This window comes from Ursus maritimus, unplaced genomic scaffold (assembly GCF_017311325.1).
Source record: "Ursus maritimus isolate PB19 unplaced genomic scaffold, ASM1731132v1 scaffold_26, whole genome shotgun sequence".
Classification (NCBI taxonomy): domain Eukaryota; kingdom Metazoa; phylum Chordata; class Mammalia; order Carnivora; family Ursidae; genus Ursus; species Ursus maritimus.
Window position 1 is genome coordinate 33,640,049 of NW_024425119.1, and position 15,919 is coordinate 33,655,967.

The following is a 15,919-nucleotide window of genomic DNA, read 5'->3' on the forward strand; positions in this document are numbered from 1 at the left end:
TTTACAGAACAGATAAAACAAAAAAGATTTTCTAGTAAAGGAAGAACTGCTGGTGGAGTGAAGAAAATAAAGGAATCAGAACATCTTAGAATTCAAGCAAGCTAGGAAAAAAAAAAAAAGGCAACCTAGAAATGAATATTAGTGAGGAGACTCTGGGCCTTGGGGAGACCAAAGATAAACAGCAAAAAAGGATGGAAAAAGATGAAAGAAGACCAAAACAATTTTGCCTTCTCCGCAAATGTACCTAGAGCTATACTTCTTGAGCAATCACCTTGCTGGCATCAAATACTACCTACTTGCTGCTGTTACAGGTTGATCGTCCCTAGTACATCCTATAAAGTATGACTGTGAAGAATCCTGATCAGACTATAAAACGTGTAAAAATGAAGTGGTTTAACTCATGTCTAAAAATTGTCAGTGGGCTGCACAAACTTTTTATCATTCACACATATTCATATACACACATATAGTCAAATTGGTTATTAATTATACTACTAATGACTCTTATTGTATCACCATAAAAGAGAAAAATAGTATTTACAAGGATTTTTTCTCTAAGAAATACTATGATATCAAAGAAGTCAGGATATACAGCACAATAAATGTTACTATAAAAAACATCAAAATGAAGTTTGTTAATATTTGTACTTGAAAAATATTAGTTATTTTGGGGCCTGTCATTTTGTTCTTCATTCCTGATACTGCTAGCCCAGTTTTACCATAAATTCTTTTATTAGTTATAAATAGTAGATTTAATGTTAGAAATTATCAAGATGTACAGCGCTAGATCTAGGTATATGAGATTTACAAGAAGGAATCCTTAAGAAGTTACTTGCTAGCAAAATTAAATGTTACCACAGCAAGGTGATAAAAAGGACTGGAAATCCAAATAGCTGAATCTGACATTAACAAGCTATTGACTTTTAAACAAAGTTACAATCTTCCTAGGCCTTTTCTCTTACCTGGGAGAAGGATACTAGGATAGAGGCTGAGTTTCAACAAACAGAAAAGACCTCACCCAGCAAACAGCTATGCTTTACCTGGCACTTCTCAGTACAACAACAAGAAATCCTCTAAAATGAGCTGAAAAATCCCAATCAAGATGGATTTGCAAACAATGGTGGCCTCAACCTATTTCAAAAGTTTTAATACCAACATTTTTACTCCAAACCCCTCAAGATCTTTTTCTCTGAAGACAATCTTATCCCTCTACTATTAAGCTTTCAAGTTATAAAAACTAGCCTGTCTCAGGAAATGACTAAACACCATGGAAGCTCTTGAAAGGTTTCTTCCAGTTCTAAAATTCTGAGTAATTCTGTAATTTCCCATAATTAACAATATTGCAAAATGAAGTGCCGACTGAATCTTCTAAAACAGATGATTATCACAGATCATGTAACAAAAGGTAGAGATTTTAACAACCATGAAAGCCAATAAACAAAACACTGCCACTATTCAGTAAATATGTTAAATAATTTATTTTTAAAATCACAATGACATATTTTACATACTTGCAACACTGCTAAAATTACAAGCTATAAAAGGCAATTATTTAAGGAAAATGTGTCTTAAAAAAAAAGACTGTTTCATTAAATCCTTGAATGAAAACTTGATACCCCACAAAATGCTAATCTTTCTACCAAAATATGCTGGCCCTCTAATGCCTTAAAGAAAAGAGAAATAAACAAAGAAACCTTTCACTCAAATAGGAGAGTTTTATAAACCTCTTTATAGGAGACAAAGGATGAAAAGATCAACTAGTAGTCAACCTGCATTTCAGTCTAGGCTCTAACACTAATCTGTGATTGGATGACCATCTTCCTCTCCTCCATGTAAGGTGGTTTGATGAGTAAATGGAAGGATATATATGAAAGCATTCAAAAGCATTTTTTTTTTTTTTTTTTTTAGGAGAGCCTCTACATAGGAAAGCATTCTGAACACAGAAAATCACCACATGAATGATAAATAATTTAAAGATACTGCTTTTACTGAATTCCTACCCCTCAGAAACCACCAATAATAACAAAAATAATTTTGTAGCAATATGTTATAAATATTCTTTCAGATATATACCTTAATAGTAATGGCTACCATTTAGTGAGCCACTGTAATTAAGGCTTTACAGAAATTAACTCATTCAATTTTCTCAACAATGCTTTAAAAAAAAAAAAAAAAACCTGAGTAGTAAACTGAAAATCACTGCCAATATAATCAGTTAGATAGCTGAGAAACAAATGTTAAATTCAGTAATGTAGTCCCATTATAAAAGTAGTCCCATTATAAAATTATTTTATTCTCAAAAAAGATGGTTTCTGGGATAATTAAATATTAAATATATATATATATATATACACACACATATATATATATACATACATTCAACAATCTATACCATCCTATGTAAACTTGTCACAGGCAAATAATTTTAGTTCTCTGAAATCTTACTTCAATTACGTAACAATTATCATCTTAAAAGCAGCAGTTCCTTTTTAAAATATACATATCTATACACACATAGACCTATACAAGGAGAAAAAAAGAGGGTTTTACCTAGTAGTGATGTGGCAGTTTCATGTGCTTAAATTTCTTAAGAGAAAGCTCATTGATCAAACTGGAAATTGGCCATGATGTTAGAACACACTTTACCAAAGGGCTTGACTCATAATGACTACACCAATAACTGATTTCATTCTTAACTTGAGCACAGGACTTCTCCAAAAACTAGGACTATGTTGGAAAATTAACTCTAAATTCCTTCTTCTTTGTACTCATTAGCAAATACCATTTATCTATTGCTCCTAGAATTCAAACTCTCAGAGGCTGGGTCTCATCCACAATTCTACAGTCCTAGCATAATTCCTGGCATATGGTACATTTTCATTAAGCATATGCAGAATTCTAGAAGTTTGTTCACTACCATTTACTTCTGATAATTCTCACGTGTATACATGAGGGTTCTTTTCCAAATGACTTACACAACCTGTATCAGAATTCCAACTTTTTCAAAGCTTATATATTAAAAAAAAAAAAAACAACCAAAAACAAAATCCAATAACTGTTCCTTTCTAATACGTATATTCCTCTTTCAAGAAACTTTTCTTGAACACCTATTATTTCCCAGGCACTTTGTCAAGCATCTTTGAAAAAGGTAACGAAAAGCTCATGTTTCCCTTACGAAACTCACAGCATAACAAGAGAGTAAATGCATACATGTAGCACAACTATAATAAGCTAAATGATACAATGAAGATAAGCATCACAAACTGAGGGACTATTCAGATTCGAAAATGAGAATACAGCTACTCTCACAACTTTAACCAAAGAGCCACCCTCCTCCCTCTGGATAATTCGTCCTCTTACAATACTCAGCTTCATGAAAAAGACACAAATCAAGCCTGAATTTACGAGGAAATGCTAAAGCTTGATGAAGATCACAATCAGAGGGATGCACAAAAGACAAACAAAGGCATGCATGCTTTGGATGGGTCAAGGAGAACGGAGACGTGAACTACATTTTGAAGAATAAGCAGTTAACTAGGTAGGCAGAACGATAACAAAACCATAGAAAAATATCAACAACTAATCCTGTTAGTCTGACTCCGGACAAGATAAGGGAAAATTCCATTATGTCTTTAATGTCTGCCTAATTTCTACAGTCGTATAGGTATCTGCTAATTTATATAATTGATTTATCTTTAAAAGTAAAAAGTTCATAGGTAAAAGATTATCTCAACCATAAGGTAAAAACTAGTTCCATTTTAATTATAATTAAATTTAATTTGTTCCATTAACTTTAAACTCTGTAAATTCAAACAAATGCAAAATCTGAATTCTAAACTATCTTTCAATTAAACAATCTCAAATATCACAAATCTATGTTTGGTATATTCTAGTTTTTGACAAGCCCTCGATATCAACTATCTAACTTTAAAAATCACTCAACAGAAAACATAAAATTAAGTAGAGGAATAAAATATATTTCATAATATACGGTACTCTTTCATGACTTCAGTTTACTTTAGCCAAGAAATACTTCTCATTTTTAGCCATGCTATGCAAATTTCAATAATCAGAATACCAAGACCTACATAACTGTTGTGAGATAATAAAAATAAAAAACAACTTTCTAAAATTATTCCATAAAAATGCTAAGGTATTCATGCACATTATCATCCTTGAAATATGAAACTAATATACTGTTATATGTCAAATTAAAAATGGTAAAGTTAGGGGCGCCTGGGTAGCGCAGTCGTTAAGCGTCTGCCTTCGGCTCAGGGAGTGATCCTGGTGTTCTGGGATCGAGCCCCACATCAGGCTCCTCCGCTAGGAGCCTGCTTCTTCCTCTCCCACTCCCCCTGCCTGTGTTCCCTGTCTCGCTGGCTGTCTCTGTCAAATAAATAAAATCTTAAAAAAAAAAGTGGTAAAGTTAAAAATGTTTCATAATTAAGAGGCAAATTATAATTTTTACTTGCACACATACATGTTTTTTAAGTATATGACAAGAATATAGTAATAGAAAAAAATAAGTAAAAGAGATGCACTAAGTTCTTTACATTCTTAATCTTCAAAATAACCATGTTGTGTTATAACATTATTGTGTTATAAAAATACTATTTCCATGTTTAAAGACAGAGATATGAAGACTCAGGGTCACTCATCTCAGTTACTAGTCTAATTGTAAACACTTGCTTTGAATCAAATAATAGCATCAAAATACAAAACAAAATTGTGAAAAATTTTTAAAAAGTAATGCTAAAATATATACCTACAAATTATGGATGAAATAGTCTGGTAACATTTTTGCAGTCTTAAAAGTTATTGGGGGGTGCCTGCCTGGCTCAGTTGGAAAAGCATGTGATTCTTATTCTCAGGGTTGTGAGTTCAAGCCTCATGTTGGGTGTAGAGATTACTCAAAATAAACTAATAAACTTTAAAAAAAAGTTATTGGAAAAGCAATGCTAGGTGTCAAATAGCAATAGTAAAATTTAAAGGAACGTTAGCTGAAAAAGTTTAAATGCCTATCAAGCTTCTGGGGATACTAAAAAGGGTAAGACTGCCCAGAAGGGCAGATAAACATCTAGACAGTATTACCACAACATGGTGATCCTCAAGGAATAATTACATATATATTTATATAGTTTGAATCAATGAAACAGTTGGGGTGGGGAGGTTAGAATCCCAGAAGGATTTAAGAAGGGCCATTTGATGAAAATACTTCAGTGATGATGCAGCATTAGATTGGCTAGGCTATGCAGCAGGAAACGAAGTTAGGAAGGCAGTTCAGAGATAAGTAATACAGCCTTGAATACCACACTCAGGAGCTCAACCTTTATTCAATAAAGAGGTCTTTATTCACTGGAGAGATCTTTTTTTTTTTTTTTTTAAATAAAGGGACCAACATAATCACATAGTTTCAAAAAACATACTGAAGATAATGTTAGCAGCATTGTGGAGAAAAGACCAATTTGTCAAAATTCATAACAGAAATGACATGGGCTTCTAAACTACAGCAACATAAACTGGAAAAGGAACAGATTTGAGAGACAATCCAAAGACGGGACATAAGGGATGACGATGAGTTAGAATCGAAGTTGAGACAATGACAGTTCCTGGCTTAGACTGAAAGTTTATGCCATGTTCAAAGTGAAGTATATAGAGAAGAGGGAGGTTTCAGTGGGCAGAAATTGATTTCAGAGATATACAGGAAAAATTAGGAATAAATTGTGTTAGAGAAATCAAAAAGAGAGAATTTCAATTAAAAAAAAAAAAAGGCTACCAACATCAAATAGTATGGAGGTGACATGGAAAGAAAAGTGAGATTAGGCCACTGAGCTTAACAAGTAGGTCACTAGGTTATCAGGGAGATCTTACTCAACAAAGGATAAATGAAAGGAAAAGAATGCCTGTTGAAGTAAATCTGTTGGATGTAGAAACCCAAGCTAGTAAAACCCTACATCATAATTTCATAAACTTTTTGGTCTCAGGCCCTCTGTACACTCTCAAAGTTAAAAGAGCTTTTGTTTATGTAAGTCTTATCTAGCAAAAAATAAATTACTGTATTAGAAATAAAAATAGCTAAAATTTAAATACATATTAGTTCATTAAAAAAATAAAGAGCACATTTTAATATAAATATTTTTATTTTAAAAAACCCTATATTTTCCAAAACAAAAATAATTCTGTGTGAAGAGTAGCACATGCATACTTTTGCAAACTTCTAATATCTGGCTTAACAGACGACATCTGGACTGTCGTATCTACTTCTGCATTCAAGTTGTTCCAATATGTTGGTTCAGTTCAAAAATATGAAGAAAATCTGGACTCCTACAAGTATGTAGTTAAATAGGGAAGAATATTTTAATAGCCTTTTCAGATAATTATATCCATAATTATATCCATAATTATCTGAAAACACACAAGTAGTCATTTCTCAAAAGTTAGTTGCAATGTGAAAGCTGAAACCACATCAACAAAGTTTTCACAGTAGTCCCTTAAAATCTATTGGTTTATTTTGTACTTTAAATGGATTATCTACACATGGTTTTGTAACATCATACATTGGTTATTATAAAATACTGGTTCACTGAGTTATGCAGATCTTCCAAATATCAACAAATTTCATAATAAAATATCAGAAATTACGTTCATTGATATCACCACCTGATTTCATCTTTAAAGTACTAGGAACTATAGTGATTACACATTTTCAAAAATCCAGTTTTCACTTGAAAGCTCAATTTTTATCATTGGCAACAAGTACTACCAATTGTTTTCCTTGACGTGACAGACTCACTGAGTTCATTTTCAAGAAAATATGTGCTACGTATCCAAGTCTGAATAGCCATAGTTTGCCAGGCAGTCTTTCAAGTAAAAGTGATGTTCTATGAAAAAAGCAGCTAGTTCTGCTTGCAGCTCAAACAACTACACAAATGCCTTCCCTTGAACCAACCACTGTATTCTGGTATGCAGCAGAAGTGCTTTACTTGTACTTCCCAGTTCATCAGACAATATTAAAAAAGACACGAGATTTCCTAAAATTAGTAACTTTTACTGCTTCATCAAGGGAATACATTCTTAAGTGAAACTGGTGTTATTTTTACTTCACATGCATAGTAGTGAAGATTATGATGAATATAGATAGCGATTTGGTACCACTGCTTTGATTCATGCTAAGGGGCCAGCAGTTTTACCCACCCTTGTCACCACTGCAGTGTCAATACAGCAAAAAAAGCAAATAACATCTTAATATGATTATGAAAATAGTTTAGACCTTACAGACTCCCTAAAAGGGTCTCAGGGACCCCCAGGGTTCCTCCAGATCACACTTTGAAAACCACTAATCCAACCACTAATCACTTCAGGAATATCTCTGTAAACAATGAATTCCTGTGACTACTCTAACCCAAGATATAAAGAGGAAAACCAACCAACCAACCAACTTCCTAGAATAAGGAGTCTCTGAACAACAACAGCTGAGTGGTAGCTGGAAAGGCTCCTCAGACAGGTAAGGGAAGCTGGGGAACTCTGCATTTCTGAAAAACAAGCTGACTTAGATGGCCCTCAATTTTTTCTCCCATTCCTACATCAAGAGTAGGAGAATCTGTGACAAACCTCAAATTAGAAGATGGAAAGCAAATATGATAACAGTAATACTGAAAAGATTTTTATCAGAGTATTGGGGTTTTTTCAAATTCTTCAAAACGGAAATCTTAAATAATTTACTTCCATTTTATAGAAGCTGAAATAATTTCTCTTTTAACCAACAGTCAGAGCCTGACCATATTACTGTGTTCAGTTGTAAACACTATTTTTTAAAAAATTTTTAATGTATTTTTTTTAAAGATTTTATTTATTTATATGACAGAGACAGTGAGTGAGCACAAGCAGGGGGAGGGGGAGAGGGAGAAGCAGGCTTCCTGCTCAGCAGGGAGCCCGATAAAGGACTCAATCCCAGGACCCTGGGATCATGATCAGAACCAAAGGCAGACGCCCAGCCGACTGAGCCACCCAGATACCCCAACACTACCTTTTTTAAATGAGAAAATTTCAACCTCTTTGATGTACACGTAAAAGATTTACTAATACTACTGCATGTATAGAATTTGATATAATCCAAAATGTTTCTGATTTGACCACAAAATCATAAAATTTTACAAAGGAAGCAAAGAAACATCTATTTGCTCACCATTGTATGTCTAATACCTAGCTCAACCCTTGTGTAAAACAACATGTTCAGTAAACACTGCAGAACACTGAAGTAGCTGAAACGGTTCCGAAGTAGCTGAAACGGTTAAGAACACAGGTCGGTCGTCAGACACCTAGTACAACTAGTGCTCTTTCTTCCGTGTGAAATCTTTTTCACTGTTCTCTAGAACAACATCTCTAAAAAACCTAAGGGAACTACTACAACTTATCCTGAGAAAATATAACATTTCTTGTTATACTTTAAATTGCACCTGAAAGTCTGCTACAGACTAGGTGTTCTATATGTTCTCATTTAGATCACATTTCAAAATTAAAACAAATAGCTTCATCATTCCCATTTTTAAATATCTGCCATCTGAGTCAAGCAGTAATTTCCATTCCTATATGAAGTGGCAATAAGATACTATTTTAACTCAATCATCATACATTGATTGTACTACCCCTTATATACACTACACTAAATTTTCTTTTGATTCAGAACAGTTCTTAATTTCCTAAAGTTTCTGAGGTTTATATTTGAGACACTCATTGTCTTATAAAAACTTGAGATATAAAGATTAAGGAGACTGTATAGTACCTTTGATAGTAATTTGTCACCGTAGCTTTTTCTTTTTTAAATGTTTCCTGTCAGTATGACATTTATCATTGCTTCTCTCACAAGAGCACAATGTAGAAAACTTCAGGTACTTGAACTATCTAGTTATTTAGATTCTGGATAAAAAAAGAGATTAATTAAATTTAAACTAATTAAGGCCAGCAAGCACAAAACTGAAATTCAATCATAGAAATGGCATAAATTTAAAGAATATAACTGAACAATTTACGAATTGAAGCTACTTCAAACCATGTTTCATTTTAAAGTACTACTATGAATATGACCTCATTTCATTGCATATATTCTGCAGAAAATCGTGACCTACCAAGAATACAGCCAAAAAAAAAAGGGTCTTCTGTTGAAATATAAAGGATCTGAACTCGATATTCCTTAAAGACAAAATTGTCAGTAAAGACTCTGGAGGGAGACTATGGGCTCCATCTTCTCTGGAGGTTTAAAAAGAAAAGACTTTTCAAATGTCTGGGATGGCTGAGACTTGGCCTCACATTTGGCAACTTCCAGACAGAATCAGTTCAAAGGTCAGTTTGACCCGAGCAATTCAAGTCCCGTAGGTCAGTCACGCAAACAAGTCATTAGCAAACTGTATCTTCTGCTCTGCCGCTACCCAGTCCCTGCTTTGATAATCGCCAACCTTACCCATGAAATTAACCTAACTGCTAATTAACATGTCAGTTGTACAAAATTATTTCTTCCAGCTCCTGAAACTTGCTTCTCACTAGTGTTCTGCAATCCTGTTTTTCTAACATTACCAGAGAAGGAAATATTTTGTGATGCAGTCAATATCTGCCCTGTTAACAATGCCCTTCCAAACATGGATTCCACTCTGAATTGCAGAAACAGTGGCAGGAAAATAACAGGTAACACAGAAATTAGAGCTCTTAGGTTTAACTTAGGGCCAAAATCAAAAGAGAAGAGACAATTCAGAGAGAGGAAGGAAGAAGCTGAGAGGGTCGTAGTGTAGAACACTTACTTTTAGGAACAGAGTGTCCCTTAGACTTTTGGTGAGTTGCCCAGAGCCTCTTCAGTTTCAATCCAAATGACAATGCTTCTCTGAGTCCTCCTCAAGTAATGTTTCCACCACTAAAAATTGGATCTACAAGAGCTCAGATGTACTGGTAAAAAATATCAGGGGCCCCCATGTGGGCCTCAAGCCTCTTTTAAACTAGGCCCACTTCTCTGTCCTGGGCCAACTCCCCTGCGCACTATATTCCTTCTTCTTCCAGGTGCCAGGTATTCAGCCTGTTTCTTCTCTTCTGAGCTGCCACCACCTACTCTATTTCTTAGGGTTCCTCTAACCCCAAGACTGGCTGTGGAGTAGGACAACAGCTTCCCCCCTTCCTTGCTGTCCCTGCAAATAAACATATAGGCTCTTCTAGTTTCAGTATTTTTTCTAATGGCTACAAGAAAATAGAGAGGGAACAACAAAAAGCAACAACATCGTACCAGAAATTAAGGTTATAATAATTGTCTCCACTTTAAAGTTCCTGCCTCCAAAAACCATTTTGTGAAAATTACTTGAGTGTTTTAAGAAGTACAAAGTACTAACATAGATAGACAAATATATTCTAAACCAAATCCAACCTCATATAAAGATATACTCTACTTTTCAAAACACTTAAATCACGGGTCCAAAAATAGTTGCCACGTTCACTTTAGCAAATAGGTGCTTTTTTTCTTTTTAGAATGGTCTATTCTCTTAAATTTAGAATATGTTTTAAAATTTGCTTCTTAAAGGATACCATGAAAAATGCTTAATACATTTTATCCAATGTAAATGAAAACTAATATACAAAAAGCATATTATGATCCACAAAAAGACAGGTATGTCAAAAGCAGCTAGCTTCACTAAGCAAATCTTAAAATTTAAGTTATTGCCAACCATTTGTCTCTACATTTTAAAAATTTAATAAATTGTTGTAAATGATGTTTAAGAATCTGGATATCTCACTTTTAGAAATCTAACTTCTACTGAATATATAAATCCAATGTCAATTTCGAGTAGGCCTTTTTTAAAGCAACAGTATATCACATCAATATGAGTATACTGTTGCGATAGCATAGTTTCTAACACTTTCTAATATCAAAATACATGATAGCTAAATATTAAGCTATAAATCACATGATTATAATAAATTCAAAGGCTACTTTCCTATAAAGGTGAAGGGAACTCCATAACCAAGTGTTGGCAGATCAAGAATGTCAGACTTTGAATATCCAGAATGATTTTCTTTATCCACTTAATTCACTTAAGTGGTTTTTTTAAAAGACTGAGCTATTATACTGTAAGCCTACAATAAAATAAAGACGGAAAACAAGCAGAGATCATTTCATTCTCATTTGTATAGTCTAATAGAGTGCCATTTAATCAAACTAAAAATATTCAGATACTTTCAGTAAAAATGTGTCCCTGTGACTGGGCTCACTTCCAACTATTTATAAAATCTTAGAGAATAAGAATAAAAATACTAACCAAAACCTTGATCTGACCCTTCTAAACGTCTACATATAAAAAAAGGAAGTTTAACCCATTGTGTATTCTCTAGTCAGATACTTTTTTTTGAGGAACGAAATTAAATTACATCTTTTGCCTCTACAGAGGATTTCACGGTTTTTCTTTGATTCCTACACACTAACACAACAATGCAGCCAATATTATTATACCCGGAATGGGGGGGGGAGCATTACACTCAGCAATACGAATTAAATCGCAGTAGCTAATGCCTCCCTTAAATAATTTATCCTCTCTTGGCAGCAAATAACGTTACGGCCTCTTCAATTACCCTTCACCGCAAACCATCGCCTGGATCGCGATCAATCTGACCCAATTCCTATCGCGGCCACCACCTCAGACTCGCCTCCTCCCGCCGGGTCTGCGAGTGTCACGGGAGGGGGCGGCAGCCGCAGGGGCGTCCTCTGCGCCACGACCCGGGCGGCCGAGGGCGCGCGGGGCAGGCCCAGGACTCACCGGGTGGAGGTGCCCTTCCGCACATCGCACATCATGCACTTGAAGGCCTCGGCGCTGTTCCGGAAGGTGCAGACGCTACAGTCCCAGTAACCCTCATCCGAGGACGGCTTCGGCTGCCGCTTCGGCCTGCAGGACACAATCCGGACACGACGCGGCGCGGGGTCACCAGCAGGCCGCGCCCGGCGCCCGGGCCCCGCGGCCGCCCCCGCCCCGCCCCCCGCCCCAATTCCGAGACCCCAGCCCCGCGGGCCCCCGGCGCGCTGCGCTCTGGCTCGGAGTGGGAGGGAAGTCAGGAAGGGGGAGGGCGCGGGTGCGGCCGCAGTCGCCGCCGCTCTGACACCCGGGGTTGCCGCTCCGGCCGCCGCCATCGCGGCTCCATTGTGGGGCGGCCGGCGCCGGCCCCTCACGCGGCAGCGCTCGCGCAGCAGCGGCGCCGCCCCCGTTCTGGCCCCGCTGCCCGGGCGGCGAGCGAGACGGCCGCCCGAAGCCCGGCGCGAGGGCCCCGCTGCCTGCACAGTCCGGGCCCGGGGGCCCGGGCGCTGTTACCTGGTGGGGCTCTTCTTGTCTCCCATGGCTTGGCTACAAACGCACGCTGAGAGTCGCCGCCGCGGCCGCTCTGTTTGTCAATAAGGAGGATAATAAGCCGGGCGGAAGCGGGCGGGGGAGGAGGGAGGAGGGGGCGGGGAAGGCCGCACCGCTGAGCTCGGGAGCCGCAGCCGGATCCCACGCAGCCTCCAGCTGTCGGGGAAACTCCTGCCTGGGCGCACGTGACCCGCGCCGGCCAACCAGCGGCGGCGCCGGAGACTTCAAACGCGGCCAGCGCGGCCCAGCACCCGCGGCGAGTTCGCGGGCGGGCGGCGTGGGGGCGGCCGCTGCAGCCCGGGCGCTGCCGCCGTCGCCCCTCCGCCGGGTTCTCCGCGCTTCCCCACCGCATCCCGGGGTAGTGGGGGTAGCCCTGGGCTCCCAAGCCCCTCTGGCGGAGGATGCTCAGTCATCCCGCGGGAAGTGTGCTCCCAGGTGGGGCCGGCGTTCGGAGGTCAGCCCAGCTCGGGAGGAGTGCCCGGCCGCGGTCTTCAGGTAGGACCGCTTTCCCGGCCTCGGCGGTCCTTGGTTCCTCAGACTCAACCCGAGGGATAACCTGGGGGAAGGCGGGAACCAATATTGAGCGCCATTGCTAGGTGCCTTAAAATACTGATTTTCTGTACGCAAATCTCTACGAAGAAGGTATTGTCGCCCTTAATTTAGAGGAAACGAAACCGAGGCTCAAGAGGTTAGGTGACTTCCTCTGTATTATATAATTAGAAGATGACAAAGCCAAGAATTTAACCTTGGTTTTAATTCCAAATGCGCTCTTTCGGCCCCCCAGTACGCTACAGTAGCTGTTTTAAAAAAAAAACCAAACAAAAAGTCATAAGCCCTTTTCTTTTTTTTTAAATAACAAGTTAACATATTCCCTGAATGCTGTCTGTTGACTAAGAAAGGAACACCTTTCTCCCAAGTCTCATTACCTCAACATACCAGATGCCCTCATCTCATACTAGACTCTAGCAACAACCATCTAACTGGTCTCGGAAGCTCCAGCCCCCTCCACCCCCCATTTCCCCAACCTTTCGGTAATCTGCAACCAGATTAAAAATAAAATACTGACAACATTAGGCTACCACTCTGATCCACTACTTTGCTAAGGCTCTCAGACTCCATAGCTTGGCATTCAAGGATTTCCACTTTCTCCCCACCTCCCTCTCCGACTCCCCATCGGAAAAGCTGCCTCCTGGCAGACAGCAGATGAAACTCATGTATTCCTTTTCCAAAACTCTTCCTTCACCCACATGGCTGGCTTCTACATAAAATATTTTCCTCTTCTCTCAGCTTGTACTGTTTCTGTCTTTCCATCTTTCTAGTTCCACAGCAAGTCTGAATTCCTGTAGGAGAGTAACCTTAATAACTGAAAGAATCTTAATGTACTATGAAGGAACTAGTAAAGTCAGAATTCCCTTAATAACTGAAAGAATCTTAATGTACTATGAAGGAACTAGTAAAGTCAGAATTCCCAGGTTCTCCCTTCGCTGAGGGACCTTGGAAGTTGTGCTTAAGTTCTGTAATTCTCAACTTCTTCATCTGCAAAATGGTATCTATAATTATTATGAAGTTGTATGATTAATAATAAAATGGCTAATAACATTGTTTAGGTGCTTTGTAAATCTTTTCACATACTATTTTTAAAGGACTCAAAGTATTGTGCAAATATTCTCATCAACTAGCCTGTCCCTTCATTTGAAAGACAAGGAATTTAGGGCCTAGGTTAAATGGTTTTTCTTTATGAAAAGGCCAGGATTAGAGCTCAGATATCTTATTCGTCTTTTACTAAACCATGGTTTCTGATTAACCAAATCACCCCAATTTACAGCGGTCCCTGAACTCACTGCACCATCTGTACTTTCTGAAAGTGTCACTTAATGCAGACTCCGACCTCAAATTGGAAACCATGAGGAATATGATTGAAAAAAGCAAACAAGAGGAGATCTAAGGCCTAGTCTTCACTCTTACAGTAATACAATGGATACACTTAGGTAAGTCACTTCCAATTTTCCACCTGTAAAATAAAGGAGTTAAAACTATTACTTTAACTAAGGTCCCTTCCAAGTCTAAGGCATTATGATGTTTTTAAAATTCATCAAGGAGATGGATCATTAGGGAGACTGGCAAAAACTGGTCTACTTGCAAAAGTGATGGCAACAATGTATTTTTAAGCCAAAAGAAAATCAAATCAGACACTGTAAAACTCTACCGTGCTGCACATCACCATTTCACTAGGATACAACCTCCACCACTGGAAAATAAACTCCACTTCTGAATCATATAATCAAGAAGGGCAGGAACTTTTATTTTTTGTCTTCATCACTGCATGTCCAGCCCCTAGAATAGTATGACACATAATTGGTAGTCAATAAATATTCTGAGAATGAATACATTCACTTATGTTCCAATTCTTTAATGAGATATGTTTTAATACCAGGATTTACAGCCTGTTAGGCGTATTGTGTGCAGAGGATGGCCAATCGATGCTGAAATGACAACATCCCTTCCAACTGACCTTTACAACTCTGCAAAGTATGGTAGTAGCCCTTTTAGAAGAACTAGGAACCCAGTTTCGGTCGAGTACAAAAGCTTGTGCCCTTGCACTCCCATTTATTGATGCTTCTTTTAGAAAAACCCCTTCCTGTAACACGCTTCCATGGAGAGAGCAATACAGGAGCTACTCCTCCTACTTACCCAAAAATCGTACCTTTTTCCTATAGTGTTTCCTGCTAATCTGGCATAGTGGCCAATGGAGAAGATAAAGATCCTTGTCACTAGAGTGACCCAGATTCTTACCCTTTCAGGTGTCTTGTCAATACATTAACAGTTTAATACTTTAGACATGCAGTTCACTAGGGGCACTTGTAAAATGACACAAGCACTGTAACAATAGTTTCAACAATTTAACAAGAAAGTGTTGAAATTTTCTAATGATTTACCTTTGAAAAATTAAAATAATCCCTAGGTCATTTATATAATAATATTCACTTTCATTCTGATATGCTTCCTAGAATGACAGAGACTGAAAAAGTTACTGAAACTGTGCATGGGATCCTGTGTACAGGATCTACCCTCTGTTGAGATGGATGAAGAGATTGAGAGCCTGTCTTAGATCAATCATCTCCCTCTGTTGAGGTGGATGAAGAGATTGAGAGCCTGTCTTAGATCAAGAAACCAACTGTGGGGGTGGGGGAATGGGATAGACCGGTGATGGGTAGTAAGGAGGGCACGTATTGCATGGTGCACTGGGTGTTATACGCAACTAATGAATCATCGAGCCTTACATCGGAAACCGGGGATGTACTGTATGGTGACTAACATAATATAATAAAAAATCATTAAAAAAAAAAAAAAGAAAAAGAAACTAACTGTGGGATCCCAGAGACCCCAGGTGGTTCTGATTAGCCCTGAGTTTCTAACAAGAGGGCAAACACAACAATAAAAACTTTGTATTAAACTTTTCTATATAGTTATTTGATAATAGGAGCTAATACCTGAAGTAAGACTGGAATGTGAGGGAAATGGTATAACTGAGGGAGAAATGAGCGACAAAT

General features: G+C 38.1%; 2 protein-coding genes across 16 annotated transcripts in view; one reads left to right on the forward strand and one right to left on the reverse strand.

The window, feature by feature from the left end:
• YAF2 (YY1 associated factor 2) overlaps positions 1-12,549 on the reverse strand; it is a 74,959-nt gene extending 62,410 nt beyond the window's left edge. For 7 of the 15 annotated variants that reach the window (XR_005837907.1, XR_005837908.1, XR_005837900.1 and 4 more), the window contains exons 1-4: positions 12,333-12,549; positions 11,787-11,912; positions 9,792-10,169; positions 8,783-8,916 (exon numbers count right to left, since the gene is read on the reverse strand). Coding sequence is in view for 4 of the 15 variants with exons in the window: in XM_040642345.1 (XP_040498279.1) it covers positions 11,787-11,912; positions 12,333-12,358 (152 nt within the window). In the remaining 11 variants the exon portion in view is untranslated. The remainder of the gene's footprint in view (positions 1-8,782; positions 8,917-9,791; positions 10,170-11,786; positions 11,913-12,332) is intronic. The other 8 variants (XR_005837909.1, XR_005837910.1, XR_005837902.1 and 5 more) reach the window with 2 other exon arrangements.
• Positions 12,357-15,614, forward strand: LOC121105371 (translation initiation factor IF-2-like). The gene is made up of 3 exons (XM_040641942.1): positions 12,357-12,404; positions 12,576-12,863; positions 14,194-15,614. Exons 1-3 carry the CDS (start codon positions 12,357-12,359, stop codon positions 14,311-14,313), a joined length of 456 nt encoding a protein of 151 aa, XP_040497876.1. The 3' UTR covers positions 14,314-15,614.
• Positions 15,615-15,919: the final 305 nt, after the last annotated feature.

Excerpts from the sequence above, each read along its gene's own strand:
- LOC121105371 (XM_040641942.1), top strand. The coding sequence starts at position 12,357 with ATGGCTTGGCTACAAACGCACGCTGAGAGTCGCCGCCGCGGCCGCTCT. Across the intron at positions 12,405-12,575 it reads GTCGCCGCCGCGGCCGCTCT|CGGCGGCGCCGGAGACTTCA; the intron begins GTTTGTCAATAA and ends CCGGCCAACCAG. Across the intron at positions 12,864-14,193 it reads TGCCCGGCCGCGGTCTTCAG|CGGTCCCTGAACTCACTGCA; the intron begins GTAGGACCGCTT and ends CCCAATTTACAG.